This window comes from Furipterus horrens, unplaced genomic scaffold (assembly GCF_987537825.1).
Source record: "Furipterus horrens unplaced genomic scaffold, mFurHor1.1.pri manual_scaffold_4, whole genome shotgun sequence".
NCBI lineage: Eukaryota > Metazoa > Chordata > Mammalia > Chiroptera > Furipteridae > Furipterus > Furipterus horrens.
This window is the reverse complement of record NW_028327174.1, coordinates 155128080-155141954: the sequence shown is the minus strand read 5'-3', so window position 1 is coordinate 155141954 and position 13875 is coordinate 155128080. Positions and strand designations below refer to the sequence as shown.

General features: G+C 43.3%; 1 protein-coding gene across 1 annotated transcript in view; it reads right to left on the bottom strand.

Moving 5' to 3' along the window:
* Positions 1 to 1577: 1577 nt before the first annotated feature.
* The window catches only part of PGM5 (phosphoglucomutase 5), a 175108-nt gene continuing 162810 nt past the window's right edge, over positions 1578 to 13875 (bottom strand). The window contains exon 11 of the mRNA XM_090274149.1: positions 1578 to 1969. Within this exon, the coding sequence (XP_090130275.1) occupies positions 1880 to 1969 (90 nt within the window). The 3' untranslated portion in view covers positions 1578 to 1879. The remainder of the gene's footprint in view (positions 1970 to 13875) is intronic.

Genomic DNA, 13875 nt, shown 5'->3' with positions numbered 1-13875 from the left:
TGGCTTCAGGTGCGCCGCAGGAGTTGCCGGTGTTGACTACAACGTCGAACCGCCTTAGGGACTCCGGCTCCGGATTTTCTGTCGGGGTTTACTCCCTTAGCCTTTCCCCTGAAGAGGTATGCCGCAAGGCAGCGGAGGTTTTTTGGAGTCAGAGTTTTCCTTCTCTGACTCCAAAATATCAGTGTATTACGTTGCTGATAAATGTCACAACTAGTTCTTTAGACTCCTGGCTCAAAGCCAGCCTCCTATTATTTTGAAGTGAAGATACTTACAATGAAAGACTAAATGCCATTTCAGTTTCTTCTCTGAGCAATCTGTCTTTTCTGTTTCATTTCTTTAAAACCTTCCCAAGATCACAGTCATGAAAACCAGCCCTTGCTAGGTTCGGAAAGGCAGGCATATCAGAATAGTGACCACTACTGGAGTTTCTCACATGGCAAAACAAACAAATAAGCAGAATCACACAATCTTCGCATAAGGATGAAAGAAGGAATTTCCTTTTTATTGGCTACTAAATGTCCTAGCAAGTTTCTGACAGAAGCATAGGTAGAAAATGGAAACAAACACCTTATTGGGAACGTTTCCCTGTTTGTACTAATCTTGACTACAGCAATGACAAACTACATAACAGTCAAAGCACACCACGTCATCTGTGCAAATGACACAAGTGAGAGTGCCGTGCCAAGGAAGCAAAACAGACGCAGACAGGTCCCGCGCACTGAGTGTCCTGGCCAAGGCAGAAGGAGGCTGCTAGAGCTGCAATATCCTTTCCCTGGGTCAAGAAAGGCAGCTGTGACCCTCTGCTTCCAGCAGGGGTCCCCGCTCTGCCCTCCAACACATCAGGCCCGTAGCTGTATCACCAGTAAGGTTTTCCTCCAGCGTCCACTTCATTTTGTACTTTTACAGCCTTTCATTGTCTCCTTTTATAGCCATTATATGTAAGATCTGAATTGTGTCCAAACAAGTGCATTAAAACAGGCCCTTTTTGGGAGATAAGATAGCAGAGAGAAAGTCAAAGGAATAGCAGACATGGTGATGTTTTGTCTGCCCAGGAGGAATGAGTATAAACCCATGTACCAACCCAGGTGATGTCATCAAGAAAGGGGCCAAAACATGTGATGCATTCACGTGCAGAGTCCTACCAAAAAATTGTTTCCCACCTGCATAACGAATGGCTGAACTTGAAGGAATGCAGCCAGCTTAATAGCCAAAATAATATTTACAAAACAAGAGAGGAAAACACCCTTTGATATGTTGTGTTAGAAGTGTGCCGTTGTGATTTGTAGAAAGCTTTAGAAGATGTGAAAGAAGGTGGCACAGGGACTTTGGAGATAGGGTGATGGGAAAGTGGGACATCAGGGGTTCTGAAAGTTTCCTAATGGGAAACCAGACCTTGGATATAAAGCTTAAGTCCTCCTCGATGCTGAGGAGAGTCTTCTTAGGGTCTGCCCAGAGGCGCCTGTGGCTTAGGGTCAGCGGAACTCCAGCCCTGGACCCTCCTCCATTATATTTCAGAGCCTTTTCTCGTCGGGCACCAGTGATGCCCAGATGTCATGACTAGTAGTTTCCTATAGCCCACTTATTCTTTCTCAAAAGGGGCAGTTCCTTTGTGTGATGAAATATAGGTAACACATGATAGTGCAGCTTTAACAGAAAACTGAAGACCCCATTGCATTTGGAAGAACTGACCAAAACCCAAACAAAACAGGATTTTTTCTTTTCCCACCCACTCCCCCCACCCCCACCAGCAAATTAGCTTTTGTTCCTCCCCCCGCCCCCCACAAAGTCATAAGAGGCACAAACAGGTAGCAAGAAGGCGTGGGTGCAGTGTCTCCTGCCAAGCACTCTCTTTGGCCCTGGTGAGTGATCTTTCTTTCCTTCAGGTGATGACCGTGGGTCCCCTTCGGCCGGTCCTCTCATGAATCTGGGATATTTTCAGCGCAATGGCTATGAGCGGGCTGAGCACTGCCTAAAAAAGGAGGGAGAAAGTCTGTAAACAACTCAAGTCAATCACAGGAGAGCCACTGTGATGGGTTTTGATCTCAAACATGTGGATTCAATGTCAATTTGCAACTTACAGGCAGTGCCATTGTGGACAGGATACCTGTTCTCTGGGCCTCGGTTTCCTCTTTCATACAAGGAGACAGAGCGGGCAGGGTGAGGGGAGTAGGGGGAGAAGATGATTTCCAGCGTCTTCTCTAACTCCCACAAACTTTGATCTAAGATAGAAAACTGCACAACCCAACTGCCAGAGCATGGGGGCATTTCATGGGCAGAGCTTTGTGAATTAGGGAAGCAGAAAACCCCTGTCTTCCTCTGCGATCCTCCCTCCCCTACATGTACACCCCCCAACACAAACACACATGAACTTGAGGAAAAATATCGGTCTCCATCCTGAGACCATATGTGAGGAAACTACTATCTTGAGATGTCAAAGAAGACAAACCAACCCCTTAGCTAGTGCCGCAGAAATAACCACTCATTTCTCCCATCAAATTACACGGTGGCTCCTGAGGCTCCTCGGTGTCCCCTCGAAGGAGGTGGGGTGGTTTAGAGACCTAAGGAATAGATTCCTGGAGTGACGGGGAGCATGATGAGGAATCAGGATCAATTCTTGCCCATTAGTTGCTTATCATTTCATAGGACTAAGGTGTTGTTTTCCAACGTGTGGAGCACATACCACTCTAGATGATTTTAGTTGGTACAGGAGACTATTTCAGATGGTGCAGGGACATAGTGTTACTTACAAAAATAGAGTGAGAAAGTCACTCTATTTTCCATTTTTCTTCAACCCTCTTAATATCGTCAAGTAGAAACTTTGCTGCTGATCTTTAACAGTTTAACCAAGACAGAGTGAGCCTCCGGGAAGCATCACCTAGGCAGAAGGTGCTATCGTATATGTTTGTTGGATTCATTTTTATGGCGCCCTTTTTTTTATCAATGCATAATGTGTTTTTCCTTCTAGAGCACTGCTATAAACTTCCCGTAGTAAATGAACAGATTTAAGTAAAAACAAAGTGAGTCCACTTAAAGACAAAGAGTAAGTAGTGATAATGGTAGAAAAGAAGCTTGTGGATTACTGGCATAAAGCAAGGAAAAAGATATTGAGGAAAATAAAACCTGTCATTTTGGAGAGTGGGGGGAGTTCTGTCACGGCGGCCCTCACAAATACCCAACAGATACAGGGATGAAAGGAACGCATACATTCTCATCAGACAAGGGCACCAGCAAATGCCCAGGGTACAAGTAGCCCAGTGTGTCCTGAGTGGAGTGGAGACACAGGCCAGCCCTGAATGATAACTGAGGGATCTAAATGCCAAAGTGAAGCTGAAGGATATAATTTATTAGGCAAGGGAAGATGATGGAGTGTTTCTGTGCTGAAAGGTGTCGTTATCAGAGCCATGCTTTGGAACTATTTCTCCGTCAGCAAATCCAGTGAGTGGTTAAACACATTTATGGCTCAGTGTATTAAATTATATTCCTCTATGAAGACATCTAGATGGAAAAGCTCAGATACAGCCTTGGACACTAGAAGGAGATGAAAAATCTAAAGTCATTTCACAACTGAACAAGCCAGCAGTGATTCCCTCTGGGTCTGCACCCATAAACTTGATATAAAGAAACAGACTCTCTTTTTCTTTTCATAACCCAAGTGGTGTCCAGAAAAATCTCGTTCTGCAGAAAAAAATTACATTTTTTCAGCACATAGTCAATGTGATACCCATATAGGGACATCTGATTTTGTTTTTTTTTGTTTTTTTGTTTTTTAATCCTAACCAAGGAGGGGAGAGAGAGAGAGAGAGAGAGAGAGAGAGAGAGAGAGAGAGAGAGAGAGAGAGAGAGAGAGAGAGAGAGACATTGATTGGTTGCCTCTCATAGGCTCCCAGACCTGGGATCAAACCTACAACCTAGGTATGTGCCCAACAATTCAGCCACCTGGCCAGGGTGGCATCTGGATTCTTTAGGAGCCAAGTACCCATTTTGTATAGAAATCAGGAATTATTCACTTTCACTACTCTTCCTCTCCTATCTTCTCCTCCCTTTCCTTCTCCCCCTATTCTTCCCCCACCAATATAACTCTTCATTGATACCTGTAAGAGGTTAAACAAGGACATTAAAATCAGTCACTTTAACTGAGGTCCTGAAGAGCAAGTAAAGATAGATTTAAAATATCCTATCCACTTAAGAAAATGTAGTGAAATTGAATTTGAAACTTCAAGAACTGAAATTGAAACATGCTTGTATTACATCCTTGTAAGTTTCAAGATGAAGGATTTTCCACTTTGTATGTTTAAGTGCTGGTACCTACTGGCAAGAGCACAATTGTAACTGATGCTGTAAATACTGCAGACCTGCCTCTATTGATCTCCACTGAACTCTGTCGCTGAACCTGTGCCTTCCATCTCCTGTAGAACATCTGATCGATGTCCACAGCACACTGGATGTCTGTGACCAACAGGTGACTCTCTAACATGCTCCCCGACTTCTGCTTCCAGCAGTTGAGTTATGTGCTTACCAGGGGTCAGTTAAGTTTGTTCCTAAACATGTTAATGCCTGTTATACTTGTTATTTAGAGTATGTGATCATTAAATTGTATGTAAATCAGTGAAATATAAATATATCTAGGAAGATGTCTTTTCTATGAAAATTAAGTTGAACGTCTGGAAGGAATTAAGTAATGGCAATTAGCTAATCCTGTCAAATTAGATGGGAGTGAGACACTATATAATATTTGGGAGAAATAAAAAGAATATAAAAAGTTTTTTCCTCATATAGCTTCATGAGTATCTTTAAGTTCTCACTGACTATGAAGAAATTAAAGGTGAACATTACAGATGATGAATTATGAATAAAAATTATGTAAAGAGAAATAATGACAATCAAATGGCATGTTCATGTTTAATGAAAAGGTCTTAGGCCAAAATTAAAAGATTCACAAATGAGCATGCATTTGGTATTGTGCTTAAAACAATGGTTGAGATATGTATGCCTTTAGTGACCTCTATTAATTCTCTGGATTGGTGAACCAAACACTTTGCCCTGTCCTGATGGTGTCAGACAACAAGGCTTTGATGGTTATTGTGCAAACCCAAGGGAAGGAAACACATCTTTGGAAACTCCCCATGAGGATGACCTTGAGCACAGGAGCAATCTGGCCCAGAGGCTGTGGCACCATCTGCCCTCAAGGGCCTGTGACGGTTTGGGAAGGACGTCAGTGATGTTCACCATGGACTGAACACTAGTGAGGTCCCTCGAGCCATTCGCCAGGGACCCAGAAAGTCTTTAGGTATTTGTATGGTCCTAAGGAGTTCTGGGGGGAGTGCCTAAAAATGCCCAAGATTGAATTTTTGCCAACCTTGTGGGAGCTACAACTCATAATTAATTTGAGGATCATAAAGTAATGTACTGTTTTCTTGCCTGAGTATGTAGAGTCAATACAGGGGTGAGCAAAAGAAAGAAAAGGAAAAAGAAGGGAAGGGAAGGGAAGGGAAGGGAAGGAAGGCAAAGGAAAGGAAAGGAAAGGAAAGGAAAGGAAAGGAAAGGAGAAGAAAGGAAAGGAAAAGAAATCACAGCTTTGATACATGTGAATCCCAGATACTTCTCTCTTGTCATCAACCATGTATTATGGAGAAAAGAGAAAGGGAAATTAATTTTCCTGAGGCATTGGAAAGGCCCTCAGAATGGGAAATGAGAAGAGGGGATAAAAATGAGAAGCCTGTGAATGTGAAATTTCTGAGGTGGAACGAAAGCTCAGAGCTTGGGAAGCCGAGAGGAACAGGGAATGGTCTAGTTTGATTCTTTCCTGTCACAGATAAGGAAACCCAGCCTAGAGAGGAGACGTGATTGGCCCAGGGTGACTCCTGTGTTTGGTGGCTGAGCTGAGGTAGGAACATAGTGATGTCTCCTCTACTGTTCTTCTATCAAAGTTCTGATTCTAAGACTGTGAGATAGGAAAACAACAGAGAAATTAGCCTGGGGTGGGAGGGGGGTGGTAGGGTCATCATCCCGCTGTACCAGACCAGCCTCACGTTAGATGAGGGGTCTGACCAGCCGTCCCCACTCACCAAGAACGGGTAGACAGTAGGAAGAGCATTCCTAGTATGTGAAGGTATTAGAAGTTCCTAGATGATTCTTTGTGAATAAAGGAAACAAACTAATAAGAGATTTTAGTCCATTAGGAACAGAGCATCTTTTTTCTAATTCCAGTACTCCTTAGGAGGCTTGACATAGCTTTTCCACACTCAATGGTAGGAAACAGCGAGTGAGCACCGTACAGCAAACCCAGCTGGCCAGATGTCCACCCCACAGTACTCACGTAGGTCTCCAGGGTCCGGGGCAGGGTGCACACAGAGTTGGAACCTGTCTCTATTGGAAAATTTAATATTTTATTTATCTTGCATTTTCTGCATTGATTTTGATTTTAAAAATACCACATTACAATATTTATCTTGATTACTGAGTTTTTTTGGCACCCCTTTCATTTTGCACCCTGCTAACCTCACCTTAATCCCAGCTCTGTCTTAGGTTTTAACCCACTCACACCCCCTGGAAGAATGGAGAGGGTTTCTCCTTTCACTTTCTTTCCCATCTTATCTCTTGTTTTATGTAGTTAATGTTTTGATCCACATTCATTTAAATTAGAGCCACAAAAACAAACCCCTGACAAACTGAACTTCTTACCCTGACCAGCAATAGACAGAAGTGTATATGATCTGAATGTCACAAGACTCAAAGGCAATAATTAACTGATTTTTTGGAGAAAAACAAAATCCTAACCAGAGACACAATCACTGATTAAGCAAGATTTGTCAGACTGTGGAGGGAGCCAGCGCTGGGCGGGCCTCAGGGAGTTTGCATTGGGAGGGTCAGGAAGTACCCTGTGGGAAGGAGGGGTGGGATCACAGCCATCCCAGCTCGTGGTTTGGGGCCCGTACTGCAACCCAGAGAATGCAGACCACCCAACTCCAGAAAACACTGACATTCTGACATCCATAAAATCAGGATTTACAACAAACAGCACTTTCTCCTGATCTTTGGGGGCAACTTGCATCAACACTCACTTTGGTTGAAGCTGAACTGCTCGACTTTCTCTCATGATTGCATTCACACATTCGTGTTTAGGCCACGTGTTGTTTGTTTAGTCCTAAGGCAGTGGTCTCAAACTTGAGCATGCATTGGAGTCATCAGGGGGATTTGGTAAAATGCAGACAGCTGGCCCTCTCCCCTTGAGTTCCAATACAGGAGATCCGGGGTGGGGCCCAAGAATTTGCGTTTCTAACAAGTTCCAGGTCATGCTGATACTGCCGGTTCAAGGATCAGCTTCCAGAACAACTGCTCGAAGGTATGCCCATTACTGTGCCTGTCAAATACTTTGCTCTAGATCAGCAGTTCTCAACGTGTGGGTCGCGACCCCTTTGGGGGTCGATCGACCCTTTCACAGGGGTCGCCTAAGACCATCGGAAAACACATATATAATTACATATTGTTTTTGTGATTAATCACTATGCTTTAATTATGTTCAATTTGTAACAATGAAAATACATCCTGCATATCAGATATTTACATTACGATTCATAACAGTAGCAAAATTACAGTTATGAAGTAGCAACAAAAATAATTTTATGGTTGGGGGTCACCACAACATGAGGAACTGTATTAAAGGGTCGCGGCATTAGGAAGGTAGAGAACCACTGCTCTAGATAAACACCAGGTTGCCTTGTTTATATTACCTGATCTCCCTCCCTGGCCATAGCTGACTGGACCAGGAGTGGGTCTTGACCTATAGGCAGACAATTTATAGTCTGGCCAGTGACTAAGAGAGCCTAGCGCAAAACTTGAGCTGGCTGTTCAGATTCTTGCCTTAAACTGATAAGCACCCCAAACAGACTGTGGGATAACATGCGGGGCTGAAGGCAACCAGAGACCTGTACTCTTCTCCAGGACAGCCGGCATCCTTTCCATCCCCTGTGAGCTGCCTTAAATAATCTGGAAAGGGGCGGGGGCCGCAAATGGCCACTCCTGAGCTTCTTGCCAATTCAGATGGGGGTGGCCCAGTTAGCAGTAGTTTGATTCATGTAATACAGAAATGTCACATTCTTGCATCCCAGGAGTTGTGAAGCAATTCATACCTGTTAGGATGATAAATCTGAAGTCATCTCTGGCTTTGTTTCCAATACATCTCGTACTGGAGAAAGTTTCTGACCTACACTGCCCTTCAAAACCCCAATACTCATCCAATGTAACAGAGGAGGGCCAAGTGCTGGGATCTGTAACCTGAGGCTACTTTTTAAGAGGCCCAGTAAGTGGGGGTGGAATCTATCCCCAGCTTCCCTCAGCAAGCCAGGAGGCCTGGCAAGGAGTCGCATCCAGCAGGAAGGGATGCCTTTGTCTTCTCACAAAGAGGCCACCCAGCAGCCTCACTTTCCTGAGAATTCCCACCAAGGGCCCCTTTTCCAATTTGCACAAAGGCACCCTAAATGCTCCATACAACCCTGTTTACAGTAGTTCAGATTTTAGGTAACAAAGATGACTGGCTACTTTACATTCATTTGGAAAGCATACGGAAGCAGCAAAAGTATTCCTGAAAATCAAATACATTTTTCTAACACAAATTAAGTGAGAATGCTCAGCATTGCAAATATTTTGTTCTTTATTACAATTCATACAATCATGTTCCTAATTTTAATCCCCTTTTTATGTAATAACTCTACCTATCTATCTTGATCCAAAATGGACTTAAAATTAACCAAAATACGGAATATGAAAAAGAGCTACAGATAAATCTGAATTCTGAGCTCAACACCGAGGGAGCCCATCTATCTTGTCAATATCAGAAAAATAAAAACTGCTCCACAAAAGCCTCTTCTAAGGGGGAATAAGCCATTCCAATACATAAGCAGATGAAATAGTCCCTCAAAAACTTTAATCAAAGCAAAAACTAAACTAGTGTTCTGGGACTGCACAGACAAGCCTAACAGAAACCACACTGTCCAGGCAGGGTGGCCCCATTCCCCAACCCCCTCCCCACTTTTGCAACTGATTTGGGACTTTAGGAGGTGAAAGACAGCACTTAGGGTGCAAGGTCAAAATAAAAGGGAAGAGCCATGAAGCCAACTTTCCTATTTATTCAAATGTGAGCTCCATTTGGTTCCACACTTGGGAGCATGGAAGTGTCGTGCGGGGACGGGAAGGGGAGAAAGCAGAAGTGTGGGCAGCATCTGCAGGCACAGCTCTAAGTACTACACAGAATCTCTGGGCCCTTTCACTGTCCCTTCGTGTCAACACAAACCGACCTGCCAGAGTTTACGGCTTAAATTTCATAGAACTGCTCCCTGGTCACGCTTTCCCCTTCCATTTTCCTCTCTACACTATGTCTGTCCTCCCATCTGCCACCAAAAACATTGTGAGAGGATTGGAAATAGCTAATTGTTTCAGATCGTCACAATGCCTGCCTACCCTCCTCAAATGTCCCCATCACATCCTCACGATTCTCTTGTTTGGGGATACCCACAGCAGGCATCAAAAGTTTCCTTCGCATGTAGTACACTTGCCAGTTGAGAGGGAACTAGAATTGCCCACACCCTTCCAGCCACTTACAAAATCGTTAGCAGAAATGTACTGCAAGGTTGAAAGCAAAGGTTACAAAAACAAAAGGGCCATGGTCTCTCCAGTCAGTGTTACTCAAAGGACTCTCATTATAACCATCTGCTTCTTTTTCCTCTGTTCTCAAACCACATCTGAAGCCAAGGTCTAGGTTATCAGTCCTTGCCATTTTTAAAAAACTGTGTTCCTATGTTGGAACCATAATGTGATTCCGCTTGGTTTTCTGCATATGGCTATCAAAAAGCTTTGTTCTTAGAGATGATTAAAAGCATCAGCAATGATTGGTCAGCAGACAGGTTCCTCAGGATAAGGTAAGAATCACGTGAGGATGTTGCTGTGGGCTCCCTTCACGGAGATGCTGTTTCAGTGAATGTAGGGACCAGACAGGGAATGTGTGTCCCTGACAAGCTCCCAAAGTGATTCCGCTGCCTCCCCTCGTCTGGAAACCGTACTCTAGAAGAGGCGTGTATAATAGTGGTTACAAGCCTGGACCCTGAAGCCACACTACCTGGCTTTACCACTTAACCTCCCTGAGCCCTACCTCACAGAACAGTTGCGACAATTAAATGAGCTAATGAACAGGGAACACTCTGAACAGTGCATGACACTCAGGGGTGGGAGTGTATAAGTATTGCTGTCATCATGCAAACCAGTGACTGAACGGAACTAACACTGGGGCACCTTCAGTGCCACCCACAAGGCCAGATGGGGGCATGCAAATTGGAGAATCATGGTTGCTCGATCCACTATATGACCTCGTGCTTGCCGGTACAAAACTAACCTCTCTTTGCTAAAATATGAATTAAATGCTTTTAGATGGCTCACCAGTCCTAAACAACTTCCTGCCGCTATGGGCTCTGCTACCCTATTCACATTGGTGAGTTATCTGCCTGTCATATGGATTTCTGACCATTAGGTTTGTTGGGGAGTACATGTCCTGCAACTCCACGCCTTGTCACAGGAAGCTGGCCTCTGTGTGTGACGGGGCAGGCAGTGGGTGGTGGGTGTGAGGGCGGTGCACATCTGCAGGGCTGCTCTGGGGGCAGCTTCACATGACAAACAAGAGATCTATGAATGGGGTATGAGAAAACTCCTTACCAAGTTTCGAGGTGGCCTCGGCCAGATCTTGTTCCCTCTGTACCCCAGAAGAGCACCTGAGTTTTATAGCTACACAACCCAGGGTCCACTATGAAATGTATACCAGGGTTATGGGGTGTCCCTAAGAACCACTGATTCTTAGACATAGGAGGTCACTGGTTTCTCCTCAGGGCACATATCAAGATTATGAGATCAAGCTTGGAACCCCAGCTGCCTCCTCACTCCTCCTCCAATGGGTGGTGTCTGCTTGACTTTTGAATTTGGTTTGTGTTACAGAATCTGAACACACTCACACACTGGTTCACATTCACCCAAACTAGCTCACCTTTAGACATTCCTAAAAGGTTAGTTATAAATATATGGTTCCAAGGCCCTCTGAGGTCTAGGCTCAGAAAGACTATGTAAAATAAAAAATGTAAGCCCTCTTTCTTTTGTGGCATTACTTGATCACTGTGACAGTTGTTAGTGCCACACACCAATGCTTATATACCCATACTCCTCCCTGACACAGATGGCTGAGCTTCTGGGCTCTTTGACAATTTCCAGCCAATGGGTTAGGAGTGGAGAGGATGTGGTCATTTTCAGCCAAAGTCCTTCTTCTACTGACCATTCTTTTTAAGAATTGTGAAATACAGCATTCACAGGTAAGTGCATAAAAGATACACACTCAAATTATATATAAAGCTGATGCTGCTTCTGGAGGCTTAGCCTATTTGAGTTCTAAATGAACTTACCAAATTGTTCTCCTTAGTTAGCAAGAAATACAGTCTGCACATATAGCTGATGTCCAAGACTTTCCTTTAGAAAAATACTCTTTGAGAGATTAAAGGTCTTATTTTTTGACCCCTATCTGCAGAATTTTTATCATGAATAGATGATTTTAAAAGGCATTTATCTATTATGTTTCTGAATCCATTTTATTACTTTCTAACTTAATTGTCCTTGTGATAATACTCTGCATGATTTCATTCCTCAGTATATAGTTAATTTTTATACACAGCCCCTGTGGCATGAAAATAATTTACATTTTTATATTGCTTGGTGTAATATCTATAAATGTCCATTAAATCAGGTATGTTAATTATGTTGTTTCAATATTCTATAACCTTAGTAATTTTTAAAAATTTATTTGTTCTAATAACTGCTGAGAAGAGTGTTAAAATATTTCAAGGAGATTGTAGATTCCTCTATTTCTTCTCATAGTTCTGTCAATGTTTTATTTATAAATTTAAAATTGTTAGGTCTTCCTGGGGAATTAAACTTTGATCATTTTGAAGAGTCCTTCTTTATCTTTAGCAATTATTTTGACCTTTATCTAAAACTAATAAAGCTAGATTTTTTGTTATTATTTGTATATAACTTCTTTTCATTTTTTCAAGCTTGAGAATTCTCTGTATATTTGTTTAAGATATGTCTCTTCTAATGATATAGTGCCCTTAAAAAAAAAAAAAATTCACACACAGGAGACTTCTGGCCAAGATGGAGGCCTAGACTGGCACACCCTATCTCCCTTCACAACTAAGAAGGAATACAACTACTGTAAAACCAGAAATAACCAGAAGTTCCAGAAAATAAATGGAAGTCCAACATATAAAGTTATAAAGAAGTGTCAGTCTTCTGGACGGGTAGGAGAGGTGAAGCCGAGTTGAAGAGGTCAGGCTGTGCTGGTGGTGGCAGCAGCGACGATGGTGGCAGGATGGCAGTAAGCCACCCATATTTAAGGGGAGGCAAGAAGTGCCTGGGGAGCACCCCCAGCTACAGACCAGACCCATCAGCTTGCGATTCCAATGCCGGGGAAGACAGAACCCATTGCCTTAGACTGTCAGGCCTGGAGGGGGTGAAGATGAAGGAGAAGGCTCTTGGTCTCTCAGCAGAGAGTGAATGGCAGGAATCCATCTTGGACCCCCACACCCACAGAAAATGCCACAGCATGGTGAGAAGGGTCGCCCAGTTGTGATGAGTGCATGGGGCTCTGCCCCCTATAGTGTAGGAGGTGTGACAGCCCCTCCCAGGAAGCAAAGGCAAACATAAAACTGTCAGGATGGCACACATCATGATAGAGATACCGGTGACACAGCTGACCAGACAGCAAATATCTAATCTAATGAAGCAGCAGATAGGAAATCTTTCTGAGGCACAGTTCAGAGCTTTGGTTGTAAGAATGCTTACAGACCTAACAACAGATCTTAAACAAGATGGGGAAGGAATGAAGGCTAGTCCTGCTGAAATGAACGAAAACACATACAAAACTAGTGGTGAGGGAAAGAAAACCAGGGATCAAATCAACAAATCAAAACATAGGGAAGGAACGAACAGTCAAACAGTGCAGAAAGAGGAAATGAAAAGTAAGTAAAATGAGGAGAGGCTCAGAAACCTATGGGACAGCTATAAGTGGGCCAAGATCTGAATCATAGGGTTGCCAGAAGGTGAAGAAGAAGAACTAGAAATTGAAAAATTATGTGAAAAGATAATGAAGCAGAACTTCCCTAACTTGGGGAAGGAAACAGTCTTACAGGTCCAGAAAGCACAGAGTTTGAAAACAACTGGACCCAGGGAGAACCACACCAAGACACATTAGAATCAAAATGTCAAAAATTAAGGATAAAGAGAGAATCTTAAAAGCAGCAAGAGAGAAGAAGAGAATTACGTACAAAGGGGTCACAATAAGACAATCAGCTGATTTCTCAAAAGAAACTATGCAGGCAAGAAGGAACTGGCAAGAAATATTCAAAGTAATGAAAAGCAATAAACTGCAACCAAGCTTACTCCATCCAGCGAAGCTGTCATTCAGAATAGAAGGGCAGAGAAAGTGCTTCCAGGACAAAGTAAAACTGAAGGAGTTCATCAGATCCAAACCACTGTTATATGAGATGTTAAAGGGACTTGTTTAGAAGAAGGAGGATCAAAACTATGAACATTAAAATGAATACTGTATCACAATAACCAACAACAGAAGCTAGGGAATTGAAACAAAGGCAAACTAAGTAGGCAACGAGAGAGGGAAAAGAATTATAGGTATGCGGAACATTATGGGGCTAGGTCAGCAGGGAGGGGGAAGGGGGAAAGGAGGGAGATGGTACAGGAATTAAGAAGCATAGTAGGAGGGAGTAGAGTAGACAGGAAGATGTTGAGAAGAACTATATGCACAACCAATGGGCATGGACTACGGGGGGA